Source organism: Ovis aries, chromosome 3, assembly GCF_016772045.2.
Source record: "Ovis aries strain OAR_USU_Benz2616 breed Rambouillet chromosome 3, ARS-UI_Ramb_v3.0, whole genome shotgun sequence".
In the NCBI taxonomy this organism is placed as follows: domain Eukaryota; kingdom Metazoa; phylum Chordata; class Mammalia; order Artiodactyla; family Bovidae; genus Ovis; species Ovis aries.
Window position 1 is genome coordinate 96,078,443 of NC_056056.1, and position 13,824 is coordinate 96,092,266.

General features: G+C 48.0%; 1 protein-coding gene across 4 annotated transcripts in view; it reads right to left on the reverse strand.

Moving 5' to 3' along the window:
- SLC4A5 (solute carrier family 4 member 5) overlaps window positions 1-13,824 on the reverse strand; it is a 123,194-nt gene that overhangs the window by 14,742 nt on the left and 94,628 nt on the right. For all 4 annotated transcript variants that reach the window (XM_042248106.2, XM_042248105.1, XM_042248108.1 and 1 more), the window contains 6 exons: window positions 11,157-11,215; window positions 10,096-10,296; window positions 7,574-7,687; window positions 5,640-5,801; window positions 4,675-4,853; window positions 3,338-3,410 (listed from right to left, as the gene is read on the reverse strand). In XM_042248106.2, coding sequence (XP_042104040.1) covers window positions 3,338-3,410; window positions 4,675-4,853; window positions 5,640-5,801; window positions 7,574-7,687; window positions 10,096-10,296; window positions 11,157-11,215 — 788 coding nt within the window. The remainder of the gene's footprint in view (window positions 1-3,337; window positions 3,411-4,674; window positions 4,854-5,639; window positions 5,802-7,573; window positions 7,688-10,095; window positions 10,297-11,156; window positions 11,216-13,824) is intronic.

Sequence of the window (13,824 nt, forward strand, 5' to 3'; positions counted from 1 at the left end):
GCCTGGGAGGCTACAGCCCTTGGGATCACAAGAGCTGGACACAACTTAGCGACTAAACAACAGCAACAAACTAGTGATAATGCTTTAATCACCTAACACGTTTGAAATCCTTGATCTAGACCTTGATATAATTAAATCAGAAATCTTAAATCTTATGGTCAATAAGACCTGAGATGTCTTTCCTGTTATAAAATGTGTCAAAAAGATTAAATGATTTTATATATTTCAACTCATTATAAAAGAGTGGCAGCCAGATTTTTCAAATCCTTCTGTGAGAAAATGCAATAACAGTATCAGAGCATTTGGAGCTATAATAAACCCCATAAAAACTTTTTCATGACAGCTAAAGCAATAAGGAACATTTCCCCATAGATGGCATCTTACCCTGTTTATAGAGCCTGTTTTTCTCTTCTTTTTGCTGCACTGCCTTGCTTGCGAGATCAGCTCTCCAACCAGGGATCGAACCCAGGCCACGGCAATGAAACTGCAACTCCTAACCACTGGACTGCCAGGGAATTTTCTCATTTTTCCCCCCCAGGGCTGAAATTTTATTAAATTTTTTTTATTGCAAGATACTTGCTTTACAATATTGTGCTGGCTTCTGCCATATATCAACATGAATCAGCCACATATATATATATATATGTCTCCTCCCCCTTGAACCTCCCTCCCATCTCCCACCCCCTTCTACCCCTCTAGGCTGGCATAGAGCACTGGGTTGAACTCCCTGAGTCACACAGCAAATCCCCACTGGCTCTCTATTCCACACGTGGTGATGTACGTTTCCACGCTCCCCTCTCCATCCGCCCCGCCCGCTCCTCTCCCACCGTGCCACAAGTGTGTTCTCAGGGTCTGCGGCTCTACCGCTGCCCTGCAGACAGGCTCAGCAGTGCCATCTTTCTAGATTCCATGCACGCGCGTTAATATACAACGTTTGTCTTTCTCTTTCTGACTTCACTCTGTATAATAGGCTGTATAATAGGTTCATCCACCTTATTAGGACTGACAAATGCATTCTTTTTCTTAAAGCTGAGTAATACACATTGTATAATGTACCACAAACAATAAATGCTGGAGAGGATGTGGAGAAAAGGGAATCTTCTTGCACTGTTGGTGGGAATATAAACTGATACAACCACTCTGGAGAACAGTATGGAGATTCCTTAAGACACTAGGAAAAAAACTACCATATGACCCAGCAATCCCACTACTGGGCATGTACCCTGAGGCAACCATAACTGAAAGAGAAGCGTGCACCCCAATGTCTGTTGCAGCACTTTTGGCAAGAGCTAGGACGTGGAAGTGGCCTGGATGTCACTGACACATGAATGGATACAGAAATTGTGGAGATGTATATATATATACACACACACACAATGGAATGTCCCTCATTTTAAAAATATCTATTTATTTGTGCTGGGTCTTAGTTGCGGCATGTGTGAGATCTAGTTTCTTGACCAAGGATTGAATCTGGGCCCCCTGCATTGGGAGCCCCAGAGTCTTACCCGCTGGACCACCAGGGATGTCCCCTCATTTGTTTTTATAAGATGCATAAATTAATAAGCAAATACAGTCCACAAGCTTTTTGTGTGGAAAATTGCAGCAGAAAGGAGTTTCCATTACTGCTTAGAATAGGAAACTCTATTTTACCAAAGAATGAGCAATGATTACACATCATTTAAAGTATGACCATCAAAGGCCTTGGCAATAGCATATCTTATGCACAGAACTATTTTCATCCCAATTACTTTAAGTGTATTCCCTGGGCATGCTGTTGATATTTATGTTAAGAAGATAGACAATATTAGTGCAAAAACAGAAGTTTACTAAAGTCAGGGAAAGAATCCGCCTGCAGGTGGGGGACTTGGGTTCGATCCCTGGGTTGGGAAGATCCCCCGTAGGAGGGCATAGCAACCCATTCCAGTATTCTTGCCTGGAGAATCTCCATGGGCAGAGAAGCCTGGCGGGCTACAGTCTGTGGGGTCACAAAGAGTAAGACATGACTGAGAGACTAAGCACAGCCCACAGCAAACAGGAGTATAAAACCCTGGAAGATTTATACTCATAATGTGTCCATAAGATAACTGATTAAAGTGCAAATGGAACAGAAGGAGGGAAATGAGTGGAATTTTCTAATTGCTTTATGTTCCATTCAAATACAAACAAGAGCTTGTGAGAAATGACTAAATAGCTGAACACTCAACAGCTGGGGCAGCCAGGCCTCTCTCAGGGAGGCAGACACTGCACCTGCAGTGTTCGTAGGAACGTTTGGCTCCTAAAGTGCCTGTTGGAGCTTTTTTAACACACACACTCAGCTGTTCGACAGTATTGGGATTGACAGGCACAATGGTTCTTTGGGAGCCTCTCCGTAAAAGCAAATATTCCCCGACCATTTAGAATACTCTTTTAAATTAACAAAACGTCCCTCTCTCCCCCATTGTATATAATCTGTTTCCTGCAAAACAGAAACATCCCTTAAAAAAATTATTCAATACTGTTTGGTTGTGTTCAGCACCGATTCTCAAGCCAGAAATTTTTCCCATCATAAATCAATCAACATCATGGTTCATTAGTCTTTTTTTTTTGTTTGTTTCCACAAGCTCACCCCTGAATGAACCATTCTGGGAGATATATGCTCCAAATATATTCCTCATTGCTATCACCTCTTCCAGCTGATCCAAAGGGACTATTTGTAGCTATAGTATGAGGAAAAAGTCACTTATGTGACCGAGACAGAGGAGCAGAAAACAGGCCCAAAAGCAGTGACAGAAGCCTCCCCCTGCAAGTTTTAAACTTCAGAAAGCAAGCGAACAAGGAGGCCAAAACCTGCAAAATGGAAAAAACCAATTTAAGAAGCCACTGATTTAAGCAAGGATGGAACTTGGCAGAACTTTCTGAAGGAAGTGTCCTCCAGAAAGGTGAGGGTGGACCCTGGGAGGGGTAAGATAGTGCTGGTGCTGATAGTAAAAGTGAACTCGCTCAGTCGTGTCTGACTCTTTGTGACCCTATGGATTGGGGCCTACCGGGCTCCTCTGTGCATGGGATTCTCCAGGCAAGAGTACTGGAGTGGGTTGCCATTTCCTTCTCCAGGGGATCTTCCCAACCCAGGGATTGAACCCAGGTCTCCCACACTGTAGGCAGACGCTTTACCGTCTGAGCCACCGGGGAGGTCCAGGGAACAGAGATGTAAAGGGTGTGATATTACAGAAAACAGCAGTGAGGATGGGATATCTTTGGCCTGCTAGGGGCCACGTGGAGAGCCTGTTCCACGCTCTGAAGCATCAGGCCAGCACCTTCTCAGATGGACAGGGCCCTTGCAGAGGGTGCAGAGCCTCACCTGCAGGATGGGAGCCAGGAAGACAGAGATCCCTGTCAGGATGAAGACGATGGTGCCAGTCACTCTCTGTTCCCTGGCAGAGAAGAGCACACGGTCAGGGTGGGCTGGGAGGCGCTCCACGGCATCCTAGCCTTCTGGGCACTTGAAGGCTGTGTCCAAGGCCCGGGGCTCTGCCTTGCTCTCCCATTCCAGAGAGTAAACCATTGACCTGAGGACAAGCTGCCCAGCACATGTGTAGAGAGTGAATCTGACTGAGGTGACATTTGTAGGGGCCTTCAGGAGGCTGTTCAGGGGGTGCTTGAGCCAGACTGACTTGGGTTTAATCCTGGCTCTGCCACTTACTAGCCATGTGGCATCAGTCAAGGTCCTAAACGTCTTCAGCATCAGGAGAATGTATTTCATGGCGCCCACCTGAGGGGTTGCTGTGAGGATGAAGTGGGAGATGAAGTGCTCATTATCCCTGCCTTTCAACTGTAACAGGACCTCACGTCTGTGGGACATGACTGATGAGGATGTAGGGGAAGGGGGCCAGGCTGCTGGCAGAGCAGGTACGGGGGCTGCAGGGCAGATGTGTTTTCTGGAGTGCTCAGACCCAGGCACAAGCCTGGAGGGAGCTTGGGGCTCTGCGGCAGACTTCTCAGGCCCAGACATCTGGGGCTTGGGGATCCAGGAGAGGACGCTGCCCTGACCCCAGGAACCGCTTGGGACCTGCTGGGTGGCCCAGGTATTCTCAGGCCATGGGCAGAGGTTCTTAGGACAGCCGTGTATGAGAACATCAGTGTCTGATGTGGGCTCACCCCAGAGCTCCTGAGGGCTGGAAGATGCGCTTCCCTGCCTGCAACAGGTTAGGGACCTGACTTGGGCATGAGCGGAGGGGCGAGGGAAGGCACAGAAGTGACAGGCCATGGGCTACAGCCAGGGGCAGACGTGGTCCTGGAAAGGCTTTCTGGAGGAGTGAGATTGAGCAAGATGAGAACCCTGATTTGGGGGGTTTGAGGGATGGCATGGCAGGGAGTCTTAAAGAGGGGACAAAAACCAGGGCAGAAGGTGCTCTGTAGGAACCCTTGAGTGGCCTATATAGGCAAGAAGTGAGAGTGCGTGAAGGGGCTGGGGTGCACTGCTGGGAATCTGTTAAAAAAAACCCCACGACAGCTGAAGTTTTGTCTTCCCCTTCCCTCCCTTCAGAGCTATCACTCCCATCCCTGTGGTTCCTGGATTGTTAGAGAAGGGGCCCTATTCACCCAAATACCTCGATGGTAAGAAAAACCCACTTCCCCACCCCCTAGACTGACCCCAACTCCTGCTCGGGTGGTCCCCAGGCCCTGACCTTCACCTACCTGACCCCCAGGAACTGGGGCTGCTCCCCAGGGGCGCTGGTCTCTGTCTCCATCTTGAGGCTGTCGATGTGGGCGATGGAGATGACCGTGGCAGCCACGTACCAGGGGAGCCCCATGAAGGAGCAGAGGGCCATGAGGGTGCCGACCCAGAACAGGTCCAGATGGTAGCCAGCCGCCTTCTGCAGAGGCAGTGGGAGGGAGGAAGCTGTCTAGGGAGCCTGCTCCCAGCCACCTGTTGGGGTGGGGTGAAAGAGACAGAACTCCCCCAAAGCAGCCATTTTGCAGAAGAGGTTTTGAGGGCTCTCCTCAGCCTTCTAGACAGTTCTCTGCAAGGACTGCCACCCTAAGGTGGTCAGGCCTTACCACCCCCAGAGTTTGGTGAACCAGGGAACTGATGCAGGTCAGGGAGGAGAGAGGTGTTCAGGCTCGGAGAGGCCCTGGGTTTGGGTCCTTGGGAAGCAGGGTCTTCTACCCAGCAAAGCAATATCTCTACAATTCCCTAATGAGAGGCCCCAAATGGGGCATGTCTAGCTCAGGCCTAGAGTGGTCCAGATTGGGATGGGGGAGAGGATAGCTAGAGTCTCCTCAGACCCAGAGGCAGGGAGAGGAGCTAGAGGGGCCAGGAAGGCGAAGAATGCTCCTCTGTCTATGGTTCTGGATCAAAAGCCCCTTGTTAGGATTTGTTCAGACTTCCAAGTTCAATGTCGGGAGACAGAGCTGGGAGAGTCACTTTGGGAGAAGCGAGAAGCGCATGCCCAGGGGCCCAACCTGGGTTTGGCCCTGGCTCTATCCACATCTGGAGGTTACATTCCCCCTGCCCTCCCTGCGCCCGGAACTCCAGTCTCCTGCCCCCAAACTTGCTTCACAAATGGCCCAACATTTTGCAAGAAGCAACACCTCCCTCCTTCGTCCCTTCTGACTCTGTGGGAAGAGGCTGTGCCCCTGCCTGCTAGCGCCAGGCTTACCCTCAGCTTGTTCTCCTTCCGGTTGACTATGACGGCAGTGATCTGCTGGTCCATGAAGATCAGGATGGTCACCAGCAGGGCGGGCAGGATGCTCGCTAGGTACACCCACCATGGGTTCTTCCCAAAGGGGGCCACGAACCAGCCTCGGTCAGGCCGTGTGGGCTGAACAGAGCAAAGGAGAGGGCCCTTTCCTTGCTCCCTTGTCCTGGAGCACTCGTTGTCCAGCCCACTCTCCCAGACCTCTGCTATTCCCACACCTGGAGTACTTTTCAAGTATATTCTTTCTCCTTAAAGCTATTAGGCACCTGCAACTTTAAAGAGATCCAGGAGGCACAGGGGTCTTGGGAAGGATGTGGTGTCTACAGAACAAAGGAGATGATTTGTTGCAGCTGCCCTGGGCTTGTTTGGAAAACAGGGTGGTGAGAGTCAGAGGACACTGGGAGAGAGTTTGTGGTCACTAATTGCAAAATATGCTAACAAGAAATGGGAATGAGGCCTAAAAGCAAGAAAAAAGAAAATGAGAGGCCCAGTGCCTGGCACTTTCTGCCTCTCCTCTGAGTCATCTGTCTGGGGAGTGTTATAGTGTTGTCTGTAAAACACCAAACATTAATTCAGACTTGCACATTGAGAATAAGGCATTATCTGTGCAGGAGCTGGGGTGGAGTTTATATTCTGCTTATTTAAGAGAAAGAAGTGTTTTAAATTTCAAGGCCAATGTGAGTTTTTATGAGATGTTGAAGCTGAAATAACGTTGCAAAAGTCAAGCCCTCAGAAGTAGGGAGGGTCAGCTCTAGAACCTCTGCCTCCCAGTTCAGTTGAGGTGGGCGGTGCTCCTTGTGGGGGAGCAGGGCTCAAGCAGAGCTACAGGCAAATCGCACCAACTCTGGACCAATGGCTCAGTCAGTGAAAAGTCCGCCTGCAGCACAGGAGGCCCAGGTTCCATCCCTGGGTGGGGAGATCCCCTGGAGAAGGAACTCTCACCTGGAAAATCCCATGGACAGAGGAGCCTGGTGGGCTACAGTCCCTGGGGTCACAAGAATTGGACACGACTTAGCAACTAAACCACCACTACCAATGGGAAATTTATGAAACTTAAGCAGGCTGGATGGCATCATGGACTCGATGGACGTGAGTCTGAGTGAACTCCGGGAGATGGTGATGGACAGGGAGGCCTGGCGTGCTGCGATTCACGGGGTCACAAAGAATCGGACATGACTGAGCAACTGAACTGAACTGAACTGAGCAGGCCCTGGAAGCTCCTGGAGGACTTGTTAAAATGCAGAGTGCTGAACCCCACCTCCAGATTTTCAGAGCACACTCTGAGGATCATTGGTTTGTGTTTGTTTTGCTCACCTTGTGGCTTGCAAGATCTCATTTCCCCGACCAGGAACCGATCCTGGGCCATGGTGGTGACAGCCCACCATCCCAACCACTAAGCTACCAGGGAACTCTCGAGGATCACTGTTTTAAAGGATCATTTTCAACAGATCCCAAGTGGCTCATCTTATAGACTACCATGAGTGAGGGAATTGTCAGTTCAGTTTAGTCGCTCAGTCGTGTCCAACTCTTTTCGACCCCATGAATTGCAGCACGCCAGGCCTCCCTGTCTATCACCAACTCCCGGAGTTCACTCAGAGGGAACTGTAGACCCATAAGTGGAAATCAAGCGGCCTCAGCTGGACTGGAGGGTGGATTCAAGCTCCTTCCCTGTATCCTGTGGCTACACAGCAGAAATTCATCATGGATACATCTGCAAGCCACCACTGCAAAGGACTGCCCCCAGGAGGCTGTGTAGTGAAAGTGTGAAGCATATACAGAGAACCGATGCGGCCCCTTGGCTGAGTACATTAAGAACTTGATCAGCATAGAGGGCAAGAGATCTGCAGCTGGGGGGCAGGCAGAAAAAATGCCCAGAGCAGGGTTCCAGAGCAAACCTTAATTTCGCTGGGCACCAGCAGCTTGGGGGTTGCCAAGCCGAAACAGGCATCAATTCCACAGAAGAGCAGGATGGAGAAGATGATGGAAAAGTCAGCTATTAGGGCGCGAATCTGCAAAAGAGAGATGAGCAAGTCAGAGAAGCTCCTGCTCACTCCAGGCAGATATCATCCTCCAGCAGCAAAGAGGAGAACTGCTGGGAGCTTGAGCTCCAGAGTCAGAACACCCACCTTCAGCTGTCTCAGAGAGGGCCAGCTGCTCTCTAGGCTGGATGGTCCTGGTGACACTCCCGCCCATTGCTTTTTGTCTCCAACACTTGGTTTTCTAAAACCTTTGTGTTTTTACAAATCTGACAGCTGTGAAATGGTATGTTTTCACTCCTCTCTGCAACACTGAATTTCAAGGGGCAATGTGGTGGTTTGTAAGTAATTTGACAGCGGAAAAGGCGGTGATTTTTTAAAAGTCTTCACTGAGTTTGTTACAATACTGCTTCTATTTCATGTTTTGGTGTTTTGGCCACAAGGCATGTGGGCTCTTAGCTCCAACCAAGAATTGAACTTGCACCCCCTGCCTTGGAAGGCAAAGTCTTAACCACTGGTTCACCAGGGACGTCCCAGGACTTTGTTTTAATGCATTTATGTTGCAAGTACACTACTTTTCACTCAAGTTGTATTTTGTAAAGGCCAAATAAAAGACTCTTTAGAAAGAGTAAATAGGTAAAAAAAAAAAAAGAAGAAGAAGAACCTAAGAATAAATCGAATAAAAAATGTGCAAGACCTCAAGATCAAAACTTATAAAACACTATGATGAGAAAAGAGACCTTAATAAATGGCAAGGCATACCACACTCACGGGAGCTTCCCTGGTAGCTCAACTGGTAAAGAATCCACCTGCAATGCAAGAGACCTGGGTTCGATCCCTGGATTGGGAAGATCCCCTGGGGGAGGGCATGACAACCCACTGCAGTATTCTTTCCTGGAAAAATCCCATGGACAGAGGAGCCTGGTGGACTATAGTCCATGGGGTTGCAAAGAGTCAGACACGATTGAGTGACTAAGCACAGCAAGCATACCATATGCATGGATCAGAAGACTCAGAATTTCTCCTCAAGTTGACATTTAGAGTCAACATAATTCTATCAAAATTCCAACAAGTTTTTATTTTGGTGAAATTTAAGTTTCTACAGTTTATGTGGAAATGCAAAAGGCCAAGGCATTATTGGAAAAAAAGGACAAAGGGGGAAAGTTTGGTCTGTAAGCTATACATATGTATTAATCAGTCTTAGAAATCAAGACTGATATTGACATAAAACAAATCAGCAAAACGGAATATAAAGCTTAGAAACAGATCCCATCACATATGAACAGTTGATATATGGCAAGGGACACACTGCTTCCCTTGTGGTTCAGCTGGTAAAGAATTCTGTAATGCAGGAGACCTGGGTTCCATCCCTAGGTTGGGGAGATCCCCTGGAGAAGGGAAAGGCTGCCCACTCCAGTATTCTGGCCTGGAGAATTCCATAGACTACGGTCCATGGGGTCGCAAAGAGCTGGACACACTTTCAAGGGAAGCACTGCAGAGCAGTGGGGAAAGGATAGCCTCTTTTAAAAAAAGAGTGCCGGAGCAATTGGCTATCAAAATAAAACCACTCTCTCACATGTAACATCAAAAGCAATCCTGGAAAATTACGGATTTAACATGAAAGGAAAAACAATGAAGTGTTTAGAAGATAACATAGAATTTTTCCTATCCAATATTTTCCTTGAGGAAAAATGTGAAGTTAAGAATCTCCATTAATCAAAATATACCATTAGGGAACTTCCCTGGTGGTCCAGTGGTTGGGAGTCTGCCTGTCAATGCAGGGGACACGGGAAGATCCTACATGCCGCCAGAGCAACTAAACCCATGCTCTGTGATAAGAGCCGCCGCAATGAGGAGCCTGTGCATCACACCTACAGAGTAGCCCCTGCTCACTGCAACTAGAGAAAGCCCCTGTGCAGCAATGAAGACCCAGCACAGCCAAAAACAGAAAGGAGATACCATTAGCAAAGTAGCAAGGCCAGTCAGAGAGCAGAAGATACATGATCACAAAAAAGTTTCTATCCAGACTGTATAAAAAGCTGCAAATTGGAAAGAAAAAGACAATCCGGTTGAACATATGCAAGAAATGGAAACAGCCTCTTACAAGAAGAAAGTCAACGGTCCCATGGCCAATAAACACATGAAAAGATTTTCAACATATTAGTTGCTGGGGAAATAAAATGAAGAAAACCACAATATACTACTAGGCTAAAGCAAAAAGTCTGATAATATCAAGTGTTGTCATGGGGACATTGTCATTGACAACACAGGAACCCAGTTCTCTCCGACTACAACGTCTGTGCTCTTAACAAAAAACTTCTCAGTGAGCAAGCGCTGATGTGAACCCATCACATGGACCAGAACCCTCTCAGGGACTCAGCAGAGGCTGCCACGTGGACTGTCTGACTAGAGGCCCCCTTCTAATTGCAGGGTGAAGTTACCTTCGTGGGGAAATAGCGGCTGAATTTGAACTTCTTCAGGGTCAGGGTCATGGAGTATGTCCCGAAGAAAAGGATGAATGACATGAGTGCCAGGTCTGGGATGAACTGGCAGGAATTCCCAAGTAGGCGCCCACCATAGTTCAAACACTCCTTTTTGCTCAGCAGGGACCAGTCCAGCGCTGTGAGGTTAAGGGGGTTGTACTTGGAGACCAAGACAGGAGAGAAACAGTCAGGGCCTTCCTGGCAGGTCAGCTGCGTCCCCCCACCTGCAGCTTCCAGGCAGCCCACACAGCCCTCCCATGCTCACGGGGGCTGGGGGGCCCAGCTCTCCTGCCCCATACTGGTGCCCAGCAACAGAGTTATGCTTCTGGGGACAGGCTGTTTCAAGGAATGACGAGCAGGAGGCTCCCTGGGAAGGTCAGAAGCTGACATGTGCTTCTTCATTGTGTTCTAGGAGGTACTGCTGTGTTAGAAGAAAAGTGCAGGTCTGGCTCCCATCCCAACCAGTCAACCATGGGTCCTGTGCACACCGCCTTCCTGGAGTGTCTCACATGTACCCTCCCTTCTCCTTCCTCTTTGAACACCCTTTCACATGCTGGGGCTCACACCCCACCCTTGTCAGACCTCTGTAAGGTTAGTCACTTCAGTCACCTGACCTTTGGTGTCCCAGAGGTTTAAAATCCAGGGCACACAAAACAATTACATATGTGTATATAATATACATTCCTATACATATTCATATATGTATATGTTCCTAAGTATGTACATGTACACACATCCATATACATGTCTCTAAGCATAATAAAAGGAGAGTAATTTATTTAAAAATTTATATTTTGAAAAATTAATGTGCAAATATTCAGGAACCCACATAATGAACTACACAGATGCTTGCCACTAGCCATTTTGTATGTTTGTATTGAGATGTGTGGTAGTTTCATATAATGAAGGTCCCCAATGAATCAGGCCACCCTATGTTCACACACCTTTGCAATGTGATATCCACACTTCTCCAACAGACAAAAACCCTTAAATGTCTGAAATAAGAGAAAAGGACTTACCAGAGAAGTGTTGGTATTTGGTGGCAGCGTGGCTGAAGCATTGAACAGGGTTGTATTCACTGCGGATGAGCAAAGGGCATGGGGAAGGGTCATCAACTGCCAGGTGGGGAGCTTGCACCCCACCCCGGGCCCCGCCCTTTCATATTTCCTTCCAGTTCCTTAGGGCCAAAGACTGTTTTCATTGTGAGGGTAGCTGCCCCGCTTCACTCTTCTCACTTTGCCTGAAGAGAGACCCTAGGCCACAGTTCTGATAGACTAGCTGCACCAGGTTAGGACAGATCCTGTCTGATCTCAAAGGGCTGGCTTTAAAAACTGCTGCCAAGACAAAACTCTAACACAAGTGGGTAAATAATTTGCCTTATGGAACCCTACCACTCACCTGACCAATGTCTCTGCTCTTAGACTTTAAAAAACATTTTCAAAGAACTTACTCTTTGCCATGCGTTATGCCAAACGCTTAAACACATCATCTTGCTAGTTCCTAAATCCCCAAGAAATCTCCCCATTTTAAAGATGAGGTAACTGAGGCCCAGAGAGGCTAAGTAACCTGCCCTTTGCCCAAGGTCACACAATTCCTACTCGAAGGAGCCACTATCTATCCCAGACTGGCTGGAGCCGACACATCTCCCAGCTCTAGACAGCGAGCTTCCTTTCCTGCTCTGCTCCCTTTCAAATTACACTTCCCTTCTCTCCTGCGCTCTCTATATGTGTTTTGCTTTGGTTTTTTAGGTCAGCTGGGCCTGCAAGAACTTGTTTGATATCTTTCCTAATCTTCCCCTTAAATGCTTGCTGAGGAAAATTAAAGCTGGGTCCAGGACCTGAAGGAGAATTAGGACCCCAGAGGTGCTGTTCTCAGCCTTCACTCTGGATCCCTTGTCCGCATTCCCCTGCCCCAGCCTCAGTGTCCCTGAGTGAGTGGAGCAGAGGAGGGTTCCTTTCAGGGGCCATGAGATGTGGCCATTTATTAAAAGGCAGCTTTGGAGGGCTGCTTGCTGCCATCTCTCTTGCTCCTGCACTGCACAGATGAAGGAGCAGGGCCGGAGCCTCCTTGCCTTCCAAATGAAGGCTGACTCAGCTCTTCCTCCGTGGCTGACTTGAGCAGGAAGGAAGGAGGCCCAGCCAGCTGGCTGGCAATGACCTGAAATCCATCATAAGCCCCATTTGGCTCCTTCTAGCTCTGGTTAGGAACCCAGAGGGAAGAAGAGGCTATTCTTGAAGCATCCTGCAACCTCCAATAAACTGCCATGGGGTGGATGTGATCAAGGACCCTTTAATGTGGCCCATAATTGGGCATTTGGGGCTGGGAGTGGCTAAGGAATTCAGTCTTGACCCATAGCAGAATATTCTGAGAAGTTCTACAAACCCAGAGGTTTGTTACAATTATTCTGAAGAGAAATCAAGGACAGCTGCTGCCTTTCCTCACACAGCTGACCAAAAGAACATGATGCACAGTTAACAGTGGAGCAGAGAAGGCAGGCAGGAAGGCTGACTCAGGGCTGCTCACACAAATGCTGCAGGACTCCCAGCTAACACCTGAGCTGGGGAGTGCAGCGCTGTTCAATTGCCCGAGTTGTCAGATCAGATTTTCCTTTGATGTCTTCTGCTTAGGCTTTATCATTCTTTGATATTGAGAACAATATAAGGTTTATTTGAAAGCCACTTGGAGATGAAGGTAGAACTATAACATGGAAAATCCCAGAAAAGGTCCAACTGTCAACTAGTTTTAAATTCCAGTGTTTACAAAGTGGTACTCACTTGGGATTGAAAGCAGCCAAGTCAGTGTATGCAGCATCCATAAATAGAATACAAATCAGTTACAATGGAAACAAGATTAAATTAAAAATAGTGCCCCCAAACAAGCTCTTACGATAAAGAGTGAGAGTACCATGGTCAAACTGGGTTTTGCAGTACCACTAGGATTATGGAACTATTAGAAAATGAGTGGCCCATGGACTGGGAAAGAAACCGTCCTAGTTATCTCCCTCACTCCAGCCTGCTAAACATCTAGAATCTTCCCTTTCATATTCCCCTAATCAAAACTAACTTGTCCTGTTTCCTGTTCCTTTACTTTTCAGGAGGAAACGGAAAACCTAATCTCACTAGGGCTAGTTGCTAATAATGATTTGGTTTAATAGAGCTGTGGTTCTCAAACTTAAGCATGAGACTCACCCAGAAGGCTTGTTAATATACCGCTGGCTCTATCCCCCCAGTTTCTGATTCAGCAGGTCTGGGGTGGTGCCTGAGAATCCACATTCCTAACAAGTTCCCAGATAGTATTGATGATGCTTCTAGGGACCAACTTTGAGAACCAAGGCAATAATAGCATGATCTGAAAGAATGCAGTGACATCAGGGACCTGGGCCAGGCCAGGCCAGATGCTATTTGGAGTTAGGTGGATTCGATAATGGTTCTCAAATCCTAACTTATATGTCCTTTCATGCTTATATCCCCTGTTCCTGCTGCTGCTGCTGCGAAGTCGCTTCAGTCGTGTCCGACTCTGTGCAACCCCATAGACGGCAGCCCACCAGGCTCCCCCGTTCCTGGGATTCTCCAGGCAAGAACACTGGAGTGGGTCCCCTGTTCCTAGGGAACCCCTATATTTGGTTTCTCCTGTGGATAGATGATTCCCAGAATGTCCATATGACCTCAGAATTTGGATCATTTCTGA